This window comes from Eptatretus burgeri, chromosome 17 (genome assembly GCF_056783735.1).
Source record: "Eptatretus burgeri isolate ZD-2024b chromosome 17, Ebu_testis_v1, whole genome shotgun sequence".
Classification (NCBI taxonomy): Eukaryota; Metazoa; Chordata; class Myxini; order Myxiniformes; family Myxinidae; genus Eptatretus; species Eptatretus burgeri.
In genome coordinates this window covers 5,281,804-5,302,453 of record NC_140977.1, presented here as the reverse complement: position 1 = coordinate 5,302,453, position 20,650 = coordinate 5,281,804, and the positions used below count along the sequence as shown (strand labels likewise).

Genomic DNA, 20,650 nt, shown 5'->3' with positions numbered 1-20,650 from the left:
CTCAGGCCCGCCTCATCCTTGAGGGTATTTCTTTTCCTTGGTTTTGGGTATGTGTTGTCGGCGCCGTCTGTGAAGTAGAATTGTATAAGTGTTGCCGTGTGCTCGGTAGTCGGTATTAGCTCTGCATTGTTTTCGCTTTTATATTTGCTTTTTGTGTAAATGGAATTGTGTTTTCTTTTTTTGTGTGCTTTTGGTGGAATTGTATTTGTGTGCTTCCCGTGTGCCGCGAATAAATGTGCTTTATTGTTGAACTGTTCTCCCGCTTCGCTTCGTCTTTTCCCCCATTGAACCCTCATCTTGCTTCACGTAAAGGGTTGGTAGTGGGCTGAGTACGCCCGATAATTAATCGAACCGTCGAGGTCGACGATAACACCGCTCGGTTATTCTGATAGTACGGAACGGGTCGCTTAAGTGGCCCGTGTCCGAAGTCGACCTGCGGCGAGGTGCGATCGCCCGGTCTACCCTCCGCGTGGGTACTTAGGTAGGTCGAATTTGGCGAGCAACCCTATCCCACGCGGGGGCTGATTGGCTCGATCGCGGTGAGACCGAAAGGTCCACCCGTGACTGGTTCCCGGCGTTAGTCCGAGAGGGTCACGACTGGATTGTCCGTCCGGTGGGCGACGTGCCGCGATTCGAGTTACGTGGCCGTTCGCACGCCGGCGGGCGCGAAAACCGCAACACTGGTGTCAGGAGTGGGATACAAATTCATCGCCCTCCTCGCGGCACTGGTATCGGAGAACAGGAAAACAGGCTCTCCTGTCTCCGGCTAAATTCACGGGAATCGGTCCAGGGGTGAGAGAAGCGACCCCCGATTCCCTCCAAATTACGAGCGAGCAAATTAACCCTTCACGAGAAGCAAGATGGCGTCTCAAGGCGAGCGGGAGCCGGGGGTATTAGAAATGGATGTAGAATGTGTAGGATCCATGGTCCAGGATGGAATCCCCGAGCAGGAAATGTTGATTGTGCAGGAACACGGACTCGCCCAACTGAACCCAGGGCCCGAGGAGGGTGCGGCAGCGGCCGCGGTGTATGACACCTCCCCCCCCTCTCCACCAAGACCCTTCCCCAACCCCTGCCGAAACGGCTCACTTGAGTGCATCCGACATGGCCCAGCTATTCACCATGCTGGCACAAATGAATGCGGCAATGACAAATGAAATGAAAAACGAAATGAAAGGCATGAACAAACAAATAAACGAAAAGATGGATACATTCACAAACGAAATAAAACGCATGAAAACTAAAATGGAAACAAACATGAAGGAAGAAACGAAAAAGCTCCGGGGTGAGACGCAGAACATGGGCCGATGCCTGCAGGCGGGCATGAAGGCCGTGACAAAGGAAATAATAGTTGAGTCAAGGGAGGTAAAGGGGGAAGAGAGAGTTGGCAGAGACACGGGAGATAGAAAAAATAGAGGAAAGACTACACGAGGAAGACGGGGTAAGTGACGCGCACACACACACGGAGGTAGTGGAGGATAATAGGGGTGAGCTCGCGGAGCGTGCAGGGACCCGGTGCGAGCACCTGGATGGCCTCCTCCAGGAACGAGGGGAGGGAGTATGCCCCCTTGAGGTGAGTCACGACCAGGTGAGTTCGGTCGTGCTTTGCGAGGTTGAGGGGACGGGTGCTGTGGACGGGTGCACGGAGAGCTTGGGGGGTATAGAGGCCCCGGAGACCCTTGTGGGGACACAAATCCCCAGTGTGGTTGTCCCTGTGTGTGTGGTGCAAGGTGTGAGTGCGTCCCCGTGTGTGGAAGCGACCCCGTGTGTGAGTGGTGTGGTGGCGATGGTGCTGGAGTGCGTGCTTCCCAGCACGCCGTGTTTGGATGAGGCACCGTGTGTGGATGAGGGACGTTGTGTGGAAGAGACCGCGTGTGTGAGTGTCGCCGTGTGTATGAGTGAGGTACCGCGGGTAAGTGCCCCCGCGTGTATGAGTGAGGCACGGTGTGTGGATGAGGCACCGCGGTTAAGTGCCCCCGCGTGTATGAGTGAGGCACGGTGTGTGGATGAGGCACCGCGGTTGAGTGCCCCCGCGTGTATGAGTGAGGGACGTTGTGTGGAAGAGACCGCGTGTGTGAGTGTCGCCGTGTGTATGAGTGAGGTACCGCGGGTGAGTGCCCCCGCGTGTATGAGTGAGGCACGGTGTGTGGATGAGGCACAGCGGTTGAGTGCCCTCGCGTGTGTGGGTGAGGCACCGCGGGTGAGTGCCCCCGCGCGAGTGAATGGAGCACCACGTGTGAGTAGTATGGTTTGTGTGAGTAGTGAGGCACGCGTGAGTGAACGGCCGTGTGCAAGGTCGCTGTGTGCCAGGGAGACCATGTGTGTGAGAGAGCGGTATGAGAGGGAGATGTCGGTTGGCATGCGGGAGCACGCAGCCGCGTCTCCCGGTGTGAATGTGATGGAGTGGACTGTGTGCGTCGTAACACGCAGGTGTGCGTGGGTTGAATGGAGGCGACGACTGAGACATGTGAGTAAAGAAAGCCGAGTAGCGGCTGTCGTTGTTTCGGGGACCGTGCCGGGTTCACCCAGCAGTGAGCACGCGGTCCGTGCTGTGCAACGCACGAGACCACCACGTGCTCGCTTGCGAGAGTGAAGTCCCGGTCCGGAAACGCACGCGGTGGATTTGCCGATCCCGCGGACGGACAAAGTTTAGGCAGGTAAATGGATTTGGACCGGACGGGTTCTCCACGCGATTGTGTGTGTTAAGCTCCAACGGGCAAAGCACATGTGTTCGCGTGGGAAACCCCTCGAGACGTGGGGCTTGTGTTTTTTTTTTTGCGCACGGTGACATCATGGCTGCACGTGTGGTTGGAATCCGGCAGGAGAGGTATCTCTGCCGGATGGCACCGTCCAAGGAGGGACGAGGAACACGTGCAGCTGCATGACGTCACGGACAGGTGCAAAGTGCGCGAGCTCTGAGTTGCCGCGCAGGTGCTGCGCATGGGAAAAAAAAAAAGGAAAAGCAAGCCTCACTTTCGGGTGTACAGGATTCCTGGGCAAGGGGTGAAAGACCCCCTTACCTGGGCACAGGATGGAAACTAGTTAGGGGGAAGGGTTAGCTTAGTTAGACCGACTTCATGGGGCAGGGGTAAGTCCTCATGGAGTCCGTGGAATGGATTAGTTAGAGGGATTGTAGCCAGATTTAGGTTGGGAAATTGATTTATGGGATTATTTTGGAGACAGTGACAGACAGTGAATGTGTAGAGGGGACGTAGTTTAGCTACGTAGTGTTAAAAGGAACGTGCTGTAGTATAAGGGACGACGTGGGAGCACGAGTTAGTTAGGGGATGTAGATAGAAGGATGGCAGAGTTCAGCGGTGAGTGTGTTGAAGAGTTGTGGGTTGTGAGGTGAGCACTTGTTGAGTGAGTGAGGCCGGCGGGTCTGTGTGAGTGGAGCGAATGGGGAATGCATGGTGCGATGAGTGATTGGGGGGAGGAGTGACTCCCGCCCAAGGGACCCCGGGGTCAGTATAAAGTGAGTTAGGGGGTTAGTCAAATTTACAAAACGGAGGTCGTTTTGCTGTTGGTGGGAATGTAGGCTCGAGACCCATTTGGAGGGGTGCAGGAGCCCTGTTGACGGGCTTGGGAGCGTGGCTGCGAAAGGTGAGTATCGCTGAGTGGGTACCCCGGGCACCAGGCTAGTCGGCCGCGGTAGGCCATGGGCCCATGGGGGGCCGGGATAGAGTAGTGGGCACGGGTGCGCCTGCTTGGTGCGGGGGCCCGGGGCGCCATTAGCCGCGTGGGCAGTGTTGTGGGCACGGGTGACCCTCGGAAAGGGGCCCGGGAGGCCGGCCTGCCACGTGTGTGTTTCAGGGGAGGTGCCATAGGGGGCACTCCCTGGTGTTAGGGAGCTGGTAGGCTCGGAGGCAGTGTAGTGCCCGGGGGTGCCATAGCGGGAGATCCGGCAGAGGGTCGTGCCTGCCAAAGGGAGCCACGTGTCCCAGCCAGGAGACCGTGTGAGGGCATGGAGAGAAAATTGGGGGGCGAGGCCCGAAATTGTAAGGACACCAACACAGGCGACGGGAATCTGGGTTGTTAGAACCAATAGTTTAAGCGAGAGGCGCTTGTTGAAAGCCCCGGGGTAGTTTAACAGTTAAATGGTTAGGGTAGATTAGGAGATGTACCCCTCCGCACCATCCATCCCCTCGCTGTCGTTGTGGGCCGCTGGACCCACTTTGGTTATAGATCGCTGAACTCTGGGGAGGCCATCCTGAGGCTTCGTTGGGCCTCAGCACAGGACGTTAGCTCTCCCTTGTTCCCCTCCGGGAAGGGAACGTAGGGGTTGGGAGTAGGCTAGGTGACAGGATAGGTTAGCCGAACAAGGACGATAAAGGGGGTTAGGGGACGATTTATAGAGGGGAAGTAAACATAAAAGTAAAAATAAAAAAAAATAAGTTGGGGCTAAATTGGGGTTTGACAAATTAAGGGAGTGGGTATGTACAGTGACAGGCAAAGGCGATAGGTTGGGAGGGAGACAGGTAGGTAGGTCCGAGCCCGCCTTCCAAGTGGCCAGCACAACCGCACTCCCTCCATCAACCTCCACTGAACGGCAAAGGCTGGCCAACTTCAACGGCTGGCCGTGTTTTGCTTCAAGGCGGAGGCCGGCCAAGTTCATCCGCAGCTGCTGTGCTGCAAGGCCTGTGCCGGCTGGATCGTCTGCCGGCTGGCTGTTTTTCTGCAAGGCCTGTACCGGCCAGTTCATCTGCTGGCTGTTTTCTTCAAGGCCTGTGCCGGCCAGTTCATCTGCCCGCTATGTTTGCCTGCAGCGGCCTTCTTCTGCGGGCTGTTTGCCTGCTCACCTTTGCCATGCCATGCCCACTGCCCACGTTCACCAGCCCCGTTCAAATTTTGCTTTGCCCCCCCTGTTCATTTCCATGTGCGCCAGGATCCGCAAGGCAACAGTTTGCAAGCTGCGAGAACTGCCCCGTTGGCAGCTACAACACGGGCCTGCAGTGGCGGCCCGTGCACCGTGTTTGTGTTCATGCATCCATTCGTTGTGCTCATTGCGTGTGCCACTTGAGCTGGCACGGAGACTGCGTTTGTGCAGCCCATGCACCGTTGTGGTTCACTGCATTCAGTTCAAACCGTTCATGCATCCATTCGTTGTGCTCATTGCATGTGCCACTTGAGCTGGCACGGAGACTGCGTTTGTGCAGCCCATGCACCGTTGTGGTTCACTGCGTTCAGTTCAAAAGGGAAGGCCTTGGACTGCGTGTGAGCAGCCAGCCACGTTCCCTGTCACCTGCATTGTTTTGAGCCAGAGACTGCATGTGGGCAGCCTGGCTCCCTGCTAACTGCTTTTCTTTTGCAGAGTTCAGTGATCCTGGGCCATGGTTTAGTGTAAAATTTGTAAGTTAAGGTTAAGATGTACTGTAAATATGAGTGCGCCCCCGGCATGTCTGTCTAGCGCCGGCAATTTTATTTAAGTCGTCCGTGTGAGTGAGTTTGTTTAGGTAGTTACGCAGCCCTCAGGTTATTTATTTTGGGGACACGAATACCATGAATGTCGCACTCAGGGATCCGTAGGTAAAATGTACTAGGGGAAAACTACACATGATGGCACACGAAAATTTGACTACTCGGGACGAGTCTGTAAAAAGGGAAGGGGGTAGTGTTGTGGTTACCAGATTCGCAAACCACCATTCAGGTCCCTTAGGTGAGGTATCTCGGCAAGTATATGTGTAGTTAGGCCCAAACCCGTTGTCTAGTGGGAATACATGTCATTTATGCGAGCTGCGACTCTTCAGGATAGCCGTTTTTCTTTTACTATCTTTATTTTGGACCAACCGCCATGATTACCACCACAACCACAACATCAACCACCAACCACAACGCCGCTTCACCACAACCGCCACGACCTTCCCGTCACACCTCGCAACCGTAGCATCGCCACCGTTCTTGCCCCGCTGTGGGTACCGGTGTTGGATTCGTGCAGGGCGCACGTTGAACAGCGTGTACAAAATCACGGATTTTGTGCTTCAAAAACGGATCAAAAACGACACACGCCCACTTTTTGCCGTCCAATCGGTGAGCGAGGGGCGATTTGGCCCCGCCTCCAGAACGATCGATATATGCAAATTTGTGGATCAAAAAGCCTTCACGCCCACTTTTTCTCGGGCCAATGGGGAGCGAGGTGAAAGGTCAAAGGGAGGGGGTCAAAGGCGAGGCTACGGGGGGATAAAAGGACGGTGTTCGTCAGTCAGAGAGTGTGGAAGTCTGGAGCCCGAAGCCTGCAGTAGCTGGAGAAGCTGAAGAGAGTCGAACGAGGGGAGCCCAAAGAAGAGTCTAGGGTGGAGAGTCCAGAGGCGGAGAGGCGGCAGCGGCGAAGGCAGACGAGGGGGTGCTCGCGTCGGTGCCAGGAGCTGCACGCCCGAGGGAGGCCGGCAGCGCGACCTGGCCGAGGTGGAGACGCACACCAGGGATAATAAAGATCCTCTTTTCCCCGAGCATCAGCAACCCCCTCCTGTTTCCCCCCGCGCTGAGATAGTGCGACCAAGGGGGCCCCCTTTCCCACCCCCTGCCAGGCACTGTCCGCGAGGCCCGCGGAGTGAGGCGCCATCGCCGCTCCGCGTCTCATCACCAGACGGGTAGGCGCGACCCGGTCTCGGCCTCAGGCCCTCCTCATCCTTGAGGGTATTTCTTTTCCTTGGTTTTGGGTATGTGTTGTCGGCGCCGTCTGTGAAGTAGAATTGTATAAGTGTTGCCGTGTGCTCGGTAGTCGGTATTAGCTCTGCATTGTTTTCGCTTTTATATTTGCTTTTTGTGTAAATGGAATTGTGTTTTCTTTTTTTTGTGTGCTTTTGGTGGAATTGTATTTGTGTGCTTCCCGTGTGCCGCGAATAAATGTGCTTTATTGTTGAACTGTTCTCCCTCTTCGCTTCGTCTTTTCCCCCATTGAACCCTCATCTTGCTTCACGTAAAGGGTTGGTAGTGGGCTGAGTACGCCCGATAATTAATCGAACCGTCGAGGTCGACGATAACACCGCTCGGTTATTCTGATAGTACGGAACGGGTCGCTTAAGTGGCCCGTGTCCGAAGTCGACCTGCGGCGAGGTGCGATCGCCCGGTCTACCCTCCGCGTGGGTACTTAGGTAGGTCGAATTTGGCGAGCAACCCTATCCCACGCGGGGGCTGATTGGCTCGATCGCGGTGAGACCGAAAGGTCCACCCGTGACTGGTTCCCGGCGTTAGTCCGAGAGGGTCACGACTGGATTGTCCGTCCGGTGGGCGACGTGCCGCGATTCGAGTTACGTGGCCGTCAGCACGCCGGCGGGCGCGAAATCCGCAACAATATATTCGTGATATGTATATATATATATTCGTGATATGTGTATGTATATGTATGTATATGTATATATATATATATATATATATATATATATATATATATATATATATATATATATATATATATATTCGTGATATGTATATGTATATATATATATATATATATATATATATATATATATATATATATATTTTTTTTTCCGTGATATGTATATATATATATATATATATATATATATATATATATATATATATATATATATATATTCGTGTTATATATATATATTCGTGATATGTATGTATATATATATATATATATATATATATATATATATATATATATATATATATATATATTGTTGCGGTTGTGGAAATTCGCAAACCACCATTCAGGTTCCCCAGAGCTCAGTTATTTCGGTAAGTACGTGTTTTATAGATAGCCCTTTCCCTAGTCTAACGGGTATTTAAATGTTCCTGCGCTGTGGTTTATTATTAATAGTCAGGTTTTATTTTAGTTATTTTTTTTACACCAGCAACTACATCATCGTCTCCCCCGCCGACCGCACCGCATCGCCCTCGCCTTCGCTTCGCTCCCGTCACCACGCCACCTGGCCATTTGGGGGGTTTGCTGCCCGTTTTGGCGAATGAAAGGAATGATGAGGGCGCATGCGCAGAAGGCCGTCCGGTGTGGAGAAGGCGAAGTTCGGGGAGGAGCCACGTGGTGGCCCTCGACCAATCGGCGTGCAGCGGGTGGGGTGACCGCGACTTAGCCAATCCCGAGAGGGCGGAGTTGCGAGGAGCCCCCCCTTCAAAGTGGGGGAGATTATAAAAATAGCGCGGTCTGCTCGCGCGGAGTCGTTCCCCTGTCCATGCACGGTGTCGTTCCCCTGGCGTTCTGGTCGGCACGTTCTGCGCATTGTTTATCGGCGTTCTGTTTGGGGATCGGCGCGTTCTGCGCATTGTTCATCGGCGTTCTGTTCGGGGATCGGCACGTTCAGCGCATTGTTCTTCGGCGCGTTCTGCGCATTGTTTTCCGACCGTCCTGGTCGCACACGAGTTCAGGAACGCGTCTGCGGACGAAGGGTCTTCTCCCGCCAGCCTGCGCCCTGCCGGCTTCGCAAGCTTGGATCCTCTGGATCGTGCAAGGGGTCCCGTTCGGCCCCGAGGACCAGGTCCAAGATAGACCCTTACCTCCAGCTCACTTTTCCTCCGTGCTGGGGGTATTAATAAAGGCGATTGCCACCATTTCTGTCTGGGTGTGCATGTGTCTGTTTGTGGCGCCAGTGTAACAAGTAGAAAACTGTTAAGTGCTTTGTGTTCTCTACATACGTACATTGCCTTGTATTCGGTTTAGTTCTGCTATTTGTGTTCCCTAGTTCCCCATTATTATTGTAAAATAAAACCCCAATTGTTAAATGTACTCAGCTCGTGTCATTTCCTTCATTGGCTGAGCATGTTGTGCGTTTGAGGGATTAGTCGGCCATTTCCAGGGTCACAAGATAATCGGGCCGGCGGAATTCGGCGATACCACCGCTCGGTTACGCACACAGAACGGGCCCGCTTAAGTGGCTCGCTTCCGTGCGAGTTCTGCCGAGGGTGAAGTACCCCGGTAGCTGGATCACCTGGGTACTTAGGTAAGTTGAAGTTGGCAATTAACCCTACCACACGTGATCTCCCCATTGGCGTATTTTGGTCCAAAATAACCAGGACCCGTCGACACGGAGTTTTCAGGGCCGGCGATCTGACATTCCAGGCGATCGAGCCAAGGTGACCACCGCTCCATCGAGGGTCATGCTCGTGGCGACACACCGGCGGGAAACTACAGCAATGTGTATATACACGAACCACTCGCTCAGGGCAATGGAGCACAAACCACTCGCTCTGAATGACGTGGCGGGCAAACGATTCGCTCAGGACGCAGCGTGCTACCACGATCGACTATAAGGTGTTCGGCACGTGGCTTAAGCACTCATGAAAGCACTCTAATTCAATGGTTCATAAGGAATGGTTGGCCAAGCTGTCAGATCCCTTTTACTGGAGGATCATGTGGGATCCCTTTAACTCTGCTGCACACGCAGCAGTTAATGAAATAAAATGAATTCATTCATATTATGACTTTATCCACAAAAGAGTTACAGCTTTGTGCAGAACAACCCTGGAGACATTGCAAAGTTCAATCGCCCGTGAAATAAACATTGTAGATAAATCGCCATCTTGCCTGCTCGTCTGTGCAAGCGTCACGTGGTACATCGGTTCGGAGTGGCGCAAAGGTTATAACTTTTTAGAAAAATGTCCGTTTTCTTGTCACCAGATTTGCTTTGATTCCCAATAGAGCACCTCACGAAACCTCCTAAAACAGACACAGATCTTTCAGACGCTATGAATAGGCAGTCCCTCTTGGGGACAGGGCGCACGGTCTGGCAGTGAATGCAGTAAATCATATAACTCAATAAAGCTGGTAAGCCTGGTGTTGGCTTCGTGGTTCGGGTGGCGGCTTAGTGGTTAGGGTGGCGGCTTGGGATCCAAGGATCCTGAGTTCAAGCCCCGTTGGCCGTTGAATTAAAAATACACCAGGAGGTTGACTCAGCCTGTCATCCTTCCGAGATCAGCAAAATGAGTATCAGTGTACTGGTAAGGGAGACACTGCATCAGCGGCATAGCCGTGTCCCAATCAAGGATGCAGCAGCCACAGGCTGCACTCGATAGAGAGAATGAAGCTGGTTAATTTTGGCATGTTCCAAAAAATTTTGTTCACTTAATATAATTCTCCAAACAGTAGAAAAAGATAAGTTTAATGATTTCGAAATTACACATTTTCTTGTGTATATATGGAGAAGGAGGGAACATAGCCTTGCTTACTAAAAGTATCTAAGTATATCGGATTAGTTATGACTCGTTATTTCTTTAAATTCTCACATTTCTTTATTTCGACACATTTAATCGAAATTTCGACACATTTAATCAGGATGATATCCGATCCTTAAAATTGAAATAATATTTCCATGATGTACTTTAATTCGTCTGTGAGAGGAGATCGTGGAAAATCATCATAATAATGAATGAAATCGCTCCCCGCTCCTGTTTGAAAACTATAGTAATTACAAAAGCAATGTATACAACGATCACCCTGAGCCAGTGGTTCGTGGTTCATCACCCTGAGCAAGTTTTTTGAAATGGCACCCAATTTCCGAGCCGTTTGCTCTATTAATGTGTTTTCTAAATTACCGAGCCAAAGTTTTTTTGTTTGTTTGTTTTTCCACCCATCACACGCAGCTGTTTGTAAAGATTAATGTTTGTGAACATATCCCTGAAACGTGTATATAAATGCAACGTTGTTTTTCGGTGAAAGCTACTCAAGGTTTTTGGGTGGTTGCCGATATTGTGTGTGTGTGTGGTTGTTCATCAAGCATATATCTCTCTCTCTCTCTCTCTCTCTCTCTCTCTCTCTCTCTCTCTCTCTCTCTCTCTCTCTCTCTCTCTCTCTCTCTCTCTCTCTCTCTCTCTCTCTCTCTCTCTCTCTCTCTCTCTCTCTCTCTCTCTCTCTCTCTCTCTCTCTCCTTCTCTCTCCTTCTCTCTCCTTCTCTCTCCTTCTCTCTCCTTCTCTCTCCTTCTCTCCTTCTCTCTCCTTCTCTCTCCTTCTCTCTCCTTCTCTCTCCTTCTCTCTCCTTCTCTCTCCTTCTCTCTCCTTCTCTCTCCTTCTCTCTCCTTCTCTCTCCTTCTCTCTCCTTCTCTCTCCTTCTCTCTCCTTCTCTCTCCTTCTCTCTCTCTCTCTGTTACATCCTTGCTTTCCCCCTCCCAATACAGTGCAGCACCCTCCTCTCACACCTCTCTCACTCCCCCCTCCCCTCTCTCTCTCTGGACGGTGTTTGTCTCCGACGTGTCTGGGCAGGGTTTGTTTCCGTGCGGTGTTTGTCTCTGGACGCGTTCGGGCGGTGTTTGTCTCTGGAAGGAAGAGAGTACTGTACTTGGTTTTCACTTTGTTTGTTTGTTTGTGTGGGCGATCTCTCAGCCATCCTTTGAGCAAGGAAGCTGAAATGTGGGAACAAAAGCATCGATGTGGTTTGGCAAAACAATGTATATTTTTATTTTTTGATTAATCAATCAATTAATTGATTGATTACTTTATTATTATCGATTTATTTTTTCCTTAGTTATTTTCTTTTCATCTGAGCAATATCTCGGGCACCCTTTGGGCTTGGAAACTCATACTTGGATATGACAGTGAGCAAGTGATTTGGCTATAAAGGGTATTTTATACACCGCTCCTTCCCAATTCCATATCGAAGTGATGCATGACATCATCTCCGGGCGCAGAAGGAAGGGAGTCCTCAGTTTTTACTCAGTTTGTTTTCTTGTTTTCTTGTAACTTGCAAAATCGAAGATTTTTGAATTGTATTGGTCAGCTGATTTCGTTATTCTGTCTGTCTGTCTGTCTGTTTGTTTGTCTGTCAATCGCTTAAAGGTCACAATTTTAAACCGATCTTCACGAAACTTTACCAAGCTATAGAGGTAGTCTCAACTGAGAAGCCAATTGATTTTGAGCTCAAAGGTCATCTTGAGGTCAAATTTCTAAAATTGGCATTTTTCATCTTATTGACTTGACATTTGAAAAAGATTTGCATATTGTGTCACTAAATTGGGAAACCAACTATTGTTGAGGTCCAAAGGTCAAAGGTCAACTCAAGGTCATACTTCGAAAATCATCAATTTTATCTGAATAATCGTCATTTTTCATCCGATTCACTTGAAGATTTAACAGCAATTTCATAATGCATTATTACTGAATTGGGAAAACAACTATTTTTTGAGATCAAAAGGTTAAACTTCTAAAATTAACAATTTACATCCTATTAACTTGAAAGTTGAACAGGATTTGCATAGTCCTTCACTGAATTGGGAAAGCAACTATTTTTGAGTTCAAAGGGTCAACTCAAGGTCAAACTTCGAAAATCATCAAATGTCCTCTGAAAAATTGTCAATTTTCATCTGATTAACCTGAGAATTAAGCAGCAATTACATAGTACATGACTGAATTTGTAAACCAACCATTTTTGATGTCAAAAGGTCAAACTTCTAAAATCATCAATTTCAATCTGAAAAATAATCAATTTTCATCCAATTGACCTGAGCTTTGATTAAGATTGTCAATTTTAATCTTAATGAAATAGACAATTTGATGTATCTCTGGTAACCTTTGGAGTGGGGGTGGATTTTGCAAGTATCGTGCTCTGCATGACGTCTTTTTGTTGTTTTCTTGTTTGGTTGGTTGTTTGCCCTGGCAAAAATGGTATTTAAAAATTTTTCATTTTTAAAATTATGCAAATAATTTATTTTAATTATGCAATTAATCAGTTTCATCAATAAATTATTGTACACTGCTCCCTCCCAATTCTGACTCCATGTGTTGTAAGGTGCCCCAGCTTTGTCGCGCGCTGGAGAATTTGTTATTTATTTATTTGGCATGGGGGTGGTGTATTTTGAATGTACCGCTACTTGTTTTATCTCTTTCTTGAAATGACAGGACATCACATTGTTTGCAGGTCTGGTTCATCCAGTGAAGATGGAAAATTTTCAAAATGACTTGTATCAGAGTTCCCAGGATGCTTTGAGTCATGAGTGTGCAAAGCAGAAACTGTGTGATTCTCCTTCCAGGGAGCTGAAGAATGCTCCTCAGCTGCTTGAAGGTAAGCAGAGATGCGTACAGAACACACAGCACTGCTTTTCTCATTTGGTTCGCTTAAAGATGAAATGCTGAAATTCTACACTGTCAAAGGATGGATCTGATCCGACAGTGTACACACACTCAAGCTTGTTTTTATGTATGTAACTTGGCAATGAGCAGGAATCTGAAACTAAAGGTTCAATATTGTTTCATTGATCTACACAGTCAGAAGTTATTAAAACTTCAGTATTGGTCAAGTTTATGAGGCTCACCTGGATCAGGAGCAACAGTCACTCAAAGCACCCACAAGACCCCCTTGGACCTTGATTTTTTTTTTTTAATTGCCATGAACAAACTTTAGTACAACACGGGGATGAAGGTTGTAGTCAAGTTTCATCAAAATGATGTGTGTAATTTTGGAGAGGAGGGCAAATACCTATTTTAGAGGTTCAAAAAACTCCCTGTTGACTTCTTTCATGAGCACAGATTTTGATGCGGTCAATACACCTTCGTTCGGCATCAGTGATGAAGCTTGTGGCCAAGGTGCATCAAAATCGTGTGTTTGGTTCAAGTGATAATGACTGAAGTGTTTACGGACGGACGGACTGACTGACTCACTGACTGGCCCATTCACCTACGGACACTGCTTGATCGCATAAGCTCACCTGACTAAAGTCCAGGTGAGCTACAAATTGTGGCCTTGGGAATTTGGGGTGGAGGGAGAACAGACATTTTGTACATATGTTGTCGTGGTGATCGTGGTGAGGCAGGTAATGTCATAAGTCGTAATAAAATGCCCCCAGTTCTGTGCATGAAAACCCAAGACATCATTTAAATGAGTGCATGATCATATGAAATACCATACGCTGCCTGTTTTTTGTTAGAAATGACTTGAAAACTTTGGTTGTGCTTGAGGTGTACACAGGAAGGTTTTTAGGTGATAACGTCTTTTGTTCGTAGTTGGTGGGGTTCATGATGGGAAGACTCCTCCAATTCCCTTTGAAAATGTGTATTGTATTGTGCTCCCTGAAGGAAGCCAGTATTACAAATTGTAGTAAAACACTCCACAGATGTCATGAAACTGGGGGAGTTCAACCATCCAGAAGAACGTGTTATTTACCCTTCAGTTAAATTTTATTCACCATCCAATTCCTTTCTTCGTTTTTTATTATTATTATCATCATCATCATCATGATCAGTAATATAATCAACCTCAGTGAAAAGCCTCCCAAGTTAATAATGCCGTGCTGATTCAAAATCTAAAGATAAAAACGAAAAGCATGGTCCGTGAAGCCATCCATCAGTCCATGAAGACTATATGCCTCTTAATCACGTCCTGTTTGAACGTTAATTCCAAAAGACCCTGAGGACTCAAAAGTCACTGAGGACCCAGAGGACCAAAAAGACCCTTAAGACCACTTAGACCTTCACAACACCATTTAGACCCCTTACACATAGACCTTGACCATTTCGGCCACTTGCACCTTTTTGTATCATAAATAATTTTTCAAATAAATATATCACCACCAATATTACAAATAAATTTGTAGAAAAGAAATGTTTGTTATGATTGATGTAAATCATGACAACACAGCAAATCTGTGACGTCAATCTCTGCAACGACGTGTGGAGAGACGGACGGAGCGAGCCGATCCACGCAAGTTAAAATATTATGCTCTTTCTAACCACTGACTCACTGACATATTTAAGATTGATACCTTCCAGCTGAAGTAGAAAGCTGAAATTTTGTGTGCCGATGGTCATCAAAGCAAGTTCACCGGAAAAAAAATCACAGAATCTGTCAGACAACATCCATAAATGAAAGAAAAAAAATGCAAGTGACTGACCCAAGGCAATGGGGAAGCACGGTAATTTTGTGTGCCGACGGATATCGAAGCCGATACACCAGGAAAAATCACAGAACCATTGGAAATCATCCGCAAATTAAAGTATCAATAAATGAAAAATCAAATGCAGGTGAGCGACATGAGGCAATGGGGAAGCACAGTTTGTATGCTTACACAATGTGAAAGCGCACCCTTTCATATAATATAAAAATAATCTTCCATGAGACTGGTGGATACTTTTGCTGCAGGCAGATGCACTACCTTATTGAACATGGTGATGTTGGTGAAGTGCTGGCAGCATTCGCGGTGGTAGCCAATAAAGCTGAGACGGTCTCAATCTGTCACTCAATGTTTGTTCCATTTCCAAATCAAATTTAAATCAAGCTTCAGTTGTTTTAGCCACAAAATCCCTACTTGGACTCTTCAACCCTTCAAACACAGTCTACATTTGATCCAAATGCTCAGGGAAGAGGATGAAATCTTGAATTTTATCGAACCAAAAACGTGCATGCAACACTCCATTATGGGGTTGCACGCATGCTACTTCAGGTTTGTTGATGTGAATTGTGCAAGCAGTGAGTAGGATCATTATACCTAATTGGCTAATAGGTGTTGAGGCGTTGATTTATAATGCATGAAATACATGGTGATGTAGTGATGGTGTCAATTATCTTGGTGATATTGTAAAGGATTCGACGGTGGCGGGATTCGCACCCCACTCTTGACAGCCAAATGTTGAAGGGGAAAGTGTCAACGACACGAATGCGGCTCGTGAGAAGCCGATGTCAACGGATTAGAGCGCCCAAGCTTGAACACGCCGCGTGGCAAGATGGCGGCGTCATCCTTTTGTCGCACCGCTCACGCACCAGCCTCAGCGCGTTCAGCCCTCATAAGGTAGACGGCACAACAGCGAAAGATCCACGGTGTGCTCCAGCTTGTTTTTCACAAGGTCCAGCATACAAATCCAGGCCTGGCCTCTTCACCAGATGAGGCCAAATCGGGGTGTTGGGCTCCGCAGGCGGATCGACGGGATGGAAAAAACGTGTCGAGCCATGCCAGGAGCAAAGACAGTCATAGGCTCCGTGGTTGGATTCAGGATGAACCTGGGGACGACCTGCACGCTGGGTCCATCGCCGAGGAGGAACAGCCGTCAAGTCACTCCTCATCAAGCAGAAGGCAGACTCGACACTAGCAGCCTCTCATCCTGCAGAAGGCAGACTCGACACGAGCAGCCTCTCATCCAGCAGAAGGCAGACTGACCTCATGCAGTTCCTTCCTTGCCTTCCCGGCGCTCGCTCTTCTGGACACTCCCCCGGGGACCCGTGATTGGTCCATCGCTCGAGATTGCAGCTGCCCTCCACCAATCGGCTGCCGACACGTCTCGCTGACCGACACTCTCAGAGCGCTGGGCGGGGCTAGTTCGGAGAGGGGAAGGAAAAAGAAGCAAGGCAACTCCACCACTGTACAAACACTGGACAGCCTGCTACACCTCCCGACACACATGTAATGTCCAATTACCAAACAACCTGGCTAAACTGCATTTAAAGGGGGATCTGGGCTAATCCTATATTTAATTACCCACGAAGGGCCCATTTCCGCAACACAACCCCCACCTCTCTCCCGAGCCTCCATTTGGGGCAGCCCACGGTAATGGCCCTGTCTGACGTATAGCACAGATCTCCCATTTACTCTCACCCACAATATGGAAAGCACTTAACTCCAACAACAAAAGTGTCACAGTAAGATTGGCATGTCTCTATCCTAGTGTGTCGGATCACTAATCTAACAAACAAATTCACACTCTATGCACACTACTTAACATTCTAATTATGGATTTGAACGGGAGGGCATTCAATTTTACTTTTAACACCAATATTTGCATAGGAGCAGGACATTCAGAGGTTCAAGGTTCTTTAATGTGTTCGCTCCTTCATGCCCCTCCTGGCAGGATTGTCCATTCGCCCCTGAGGGTTTCCTCACTTTGTGGCCCTATTGGCCTCTCACCAGGTGAGTTCAGTCGGCCCAGTGGCCTAATCTCACAGAGTTCTTCGGCTCACTGAGCCCACAAAATGGCATGAATCTTCGGCCGCAATGACCCACAAAAATGCTTCGGCCCATATGGCCTACTCACAAGCAGCAGCAGGCAACAAGCCCTGCATTGGACAGCAGGTGGCACAGCAATGGTTGCACGGTGATATCGATGGTAAGCAAATGCAGTTTGGAGGCGTTATTGAGGGCGCAAGTGGGTATGATGACCTCAGACCAGGTGAGATGGAGTGTACCCTAAACCTTCCTTGCCTGACTTGTTGTGGCAGGACTTGTTTTGGTCTGGTCTTCCTAATACAGTGGTACCTCTACTTACGAATGTCTCTAAATACGAATGTTTCAGGTTACGAAGCGCCTGAACGGGAAAATATTGCCTCTAGTTACGAAGGCGTTTCAGGATACGAAGTCAAAAATACAGTACAGTACGCGCTGCTTTTCGCTGCTCCCAGAGTTTCCCGAACGTAAACAAACTTGTAGCTGCTCTGCCATTGGCTATCGCCTAAAATCTGCCTGGCAACCCTTTGCGTATGCGTGTATCCCAGCATGCTCTTCGTGTCCCCGTCCCGCTCTGTAAATATAGTTATACTTTATACAGTCTGTGGTCCCGCTACGAAGTGCTCGGACAGTGTTACAGTACAGTACGCGTGTGGATTACAGTAACTTTTATTCACAATGGACCCCAAGAAAGCAATGAAGAAAAGTGGACAAGGAGAAAAGAAGAAGAAGAGAGTTTTTCTGGCCATACAAACAAAGCAAGAGATAATAGAAAGGTATGAAAAGGGGATGCGTTTGATTGATCTCGCAAAAGAATATGGCCGTAATATATCTACGATCGGCACGATAATAAAACAAAAGGAAGCCCTAAAAGCTACGGCTCCTTCCAAAGGCCTCTCTGTCATTTCCAAGAGGAGGTCGGCAGTGAACGATGAGATGGAGAGGTTGTTACTCGTGTGGATAAAGGAGAAAGAGATCGCTGGTGACACAGTGACAGAGGCCATAATTTGCGCAAAGGCAACCGCCATCTTCACTGACCTCATGAAGGAGGATACAGGCGAGGGAAATTCGGCGCAAGGACTACACCAGGAGTTTAAGGCATCGCGTGGGTGGTTCGAGAAGTTTAAAAGGAGGACTGGACTTCACTCTGTTCTTCGCCATGGCGAAATTATTTCGCTGGGAAAGGGTATGGGTCTTGAGGTGGATGACGAGGACATCAACGAGCTGATTCAGGAGCACAACGAGCTTTCGACGAAGGAGCTGCAGGAATTGGAGGTGATGCAACACACCGCGGTGCAGGAGGGGTTCAAAGAGGACGAGGAGGAGGAGGAGGCAGCCATTATTCCATCAGCCCAAATCAAAGACATTTTAGGAAAATTCCATGAAGTCTCGGAATTTGTTGAAAAGAATCACCCGGAAAAAGTGTTCACAAGTCGGGCTATTGCGCACTATGACGATGTCTGCCTCGCGCATTTCCGACGGATTGTTAAAAGCCGGCAAAAGCAGACGTCATTGGATCAATTCTTCACGAAACGCGAGGCAAAAAACACTGCTGATAAGGACCAGTAAACAAAGAGGCCAAAAAGTAACGAGAATAGCAGTTAAAAGGTAAATGAATATTTTTATTATTTCCTTTATTCTTTGTTTTTTTTACATTATTTGCCTCTCGTTTTATGTTTATTGTGTGGTAATCTAATTTTAACATGTATTTGTTTTATGTTCTGATGCATTTTTATGATTTATTAAAAAAAAAAGTCCGAATTTTGCGGGGCTTGGAACGGATTAGCGCATTTACATTCAAAAGGCGTCTCTACTTACGAAGGTTTCAGGTTATGAAACTACTCCCAGAACGAATTAAATTCGTAAGTAGAGGTACTACTGTACGTTCTTTTTTATTTATTTATTTTATTCGCAGACAGGATGGTGTGTTTCTTAATCAACTGTTGTCTTCGTGGGTGTGTGCTCCTGACATACTGGTTGCCTCTCTGGCACTTAGAGAGGGTGACCTCACCTTGTTACCAAATTTTTGTTACCAAATTTGTTACCAAATTTTCCCATCAACACTACTCGTACCAGGTGTCACGCATGAATGGTGCGGACAAGAGTTCATTGAATCTAACCATTTACTTTTAGCTCTAAACAATGAAACAAACCCTGCTATGGCCAAAATTATCCTAATGACCAATTTTTCACAACCTGACGCACTGTTCCATTCTTTTACACCTGGGCAAGGCCCTTATCTGTCTTTTTTTTTTTTTCAGTTGGTGGTGCCAGGCATAACTTGCTGGCTGGGGAGTGTGACTACTACTAGGCCTCTTTGCCTGCTTCCAATCGGGGGTGGGGGACACCCAGCAACCTCGGGGTTCACCTGAGGGTGCTTCTGGTGCTCCTAACTAAGGGGTGGCTCTCTAGCCCCCATACTGTGCTCTCCTCGCACTCTGGCAGCCTTCACCTGCCAGGATCCCCCAAAGCCCTGGTGCCCTCTCTCTCGACTCACCAACTTCCAATACCATGTCACACTCCCAGCCAGTACCAACATACCTTGGCCTGCACCTACCCCTCGCAGTCTGCCTGCACAATGGAACAGCAGCCAGAATCCATGTCAAATCCTCTAAGTCCCTCGATTTGGTCTAATCTGTCGGTAGAAGGAGACTTCTACCGACAAGGTACATTGTTCGCACTCGCTCTCCTCATTCGCACAATCACGCCATTCACCCCAAACACTTTAGTCATTCATTCCACAGTGCCACACACCCAGTCCACAATACCATCTAACACCTTTCACTTTTATGTTAAACAAAAACACACCAGTCCTTCAGATCCCACTTGGTCATCAAATTTAACTGATACACTTTTTTTTAATCAAACCCCAATCAATTTTTCACCACGTCCGTTGTCTGCTGGCCGCCTCCATACTGCCCTAATCGTTTATTTCCAACAATTTAAATGAAACATCAAAATCTCTTCACCAGCCCCATGGAACCTCTTTTTTTTTTTTTTTTTTTTTTTTTTTTTTTTTTTGTATACCTTGGTCGAGGCTCGTATGAGAGCGAACACACAACTCACAGCAAGGAGGCATGAGACAAGAGGGGCGGGAGTGGAAGGGACAAAACATTGGGGAACAGACACAGGTGAACTGTGGAAGGGAGAGGGATGGGGATGGGACGGGGAACATGGCGAGGGGAAGATGGACATTAAAGGGACTTTCAGGAAGGAAAGCAGGAGAATTGAAGGAAGTGGGCTTGGGTGGATTATCGGGGGTAGAAAAGATCGAGGATTTGGATGGGGGAAGATAAGAGGTGGTGGTGAACAGCTGTTTTGAAAGCCTGGAGGGAAGAATGGGAAAGAATAGAGTGAGGAAGTTTATTCCAAAGGCGGGAAAAAAGAGGAATGAAAGAGTGAAGATGCGCAGTGATTCGTGATTTTGGTAGTTTTACCAGAAGGGGTTGTTGGCGGACCTTGAGCGCCCTGTGGAAATGTGGTTGGGACAAATCACAGAGAGAGCAGGGGGGGCAAGGCTGGAGAGGAGTCGGTAGAAGACAGAAAGACCACCGACCAACCTGCGGTGATTGAGTGAGAGGCCCAAAGACTCAGCTTCATTGCGGGAGATGCCAATGATCTTAAAAGCCCTGGTTTCGACAGCGTGAAGTCGAGAAAGGTGGGAGGCAGGAGCACCAGCCCAGAGGGGAGAGCAGTACTCCATCAGGCTACGGACAAAAGCTTTGTAAGTGGTCAGGAGCTAAAGAGGCTCGAGGAAGGATTTTGCACGATTGAGGATTCCCAGTCGGCGACTGGCTTTTGAGGCAAGGTTGGA

The 20,650-nt window shown here is 48.3% G+C and overlaps 1 protein-coding gene across 1 annotated transcript in view; it reads left to right on the top strand.

Annotated features, from left to right (window-relative positions):
- Window positions 1-20,650, top strand: part of LOC147009158 (uncharacterized) — a 110,366-nt gene that overhangs the window by 60,147 nt on the left and 29,569 nt on the right. Inside the window, 1 exon segment of the mRNA XM_085862717.1 lies at window positions 12,828-12,971. Coding sequence (XP_085718843.1) covers window positions 12,828-12,971 — 144 coding nt within the window.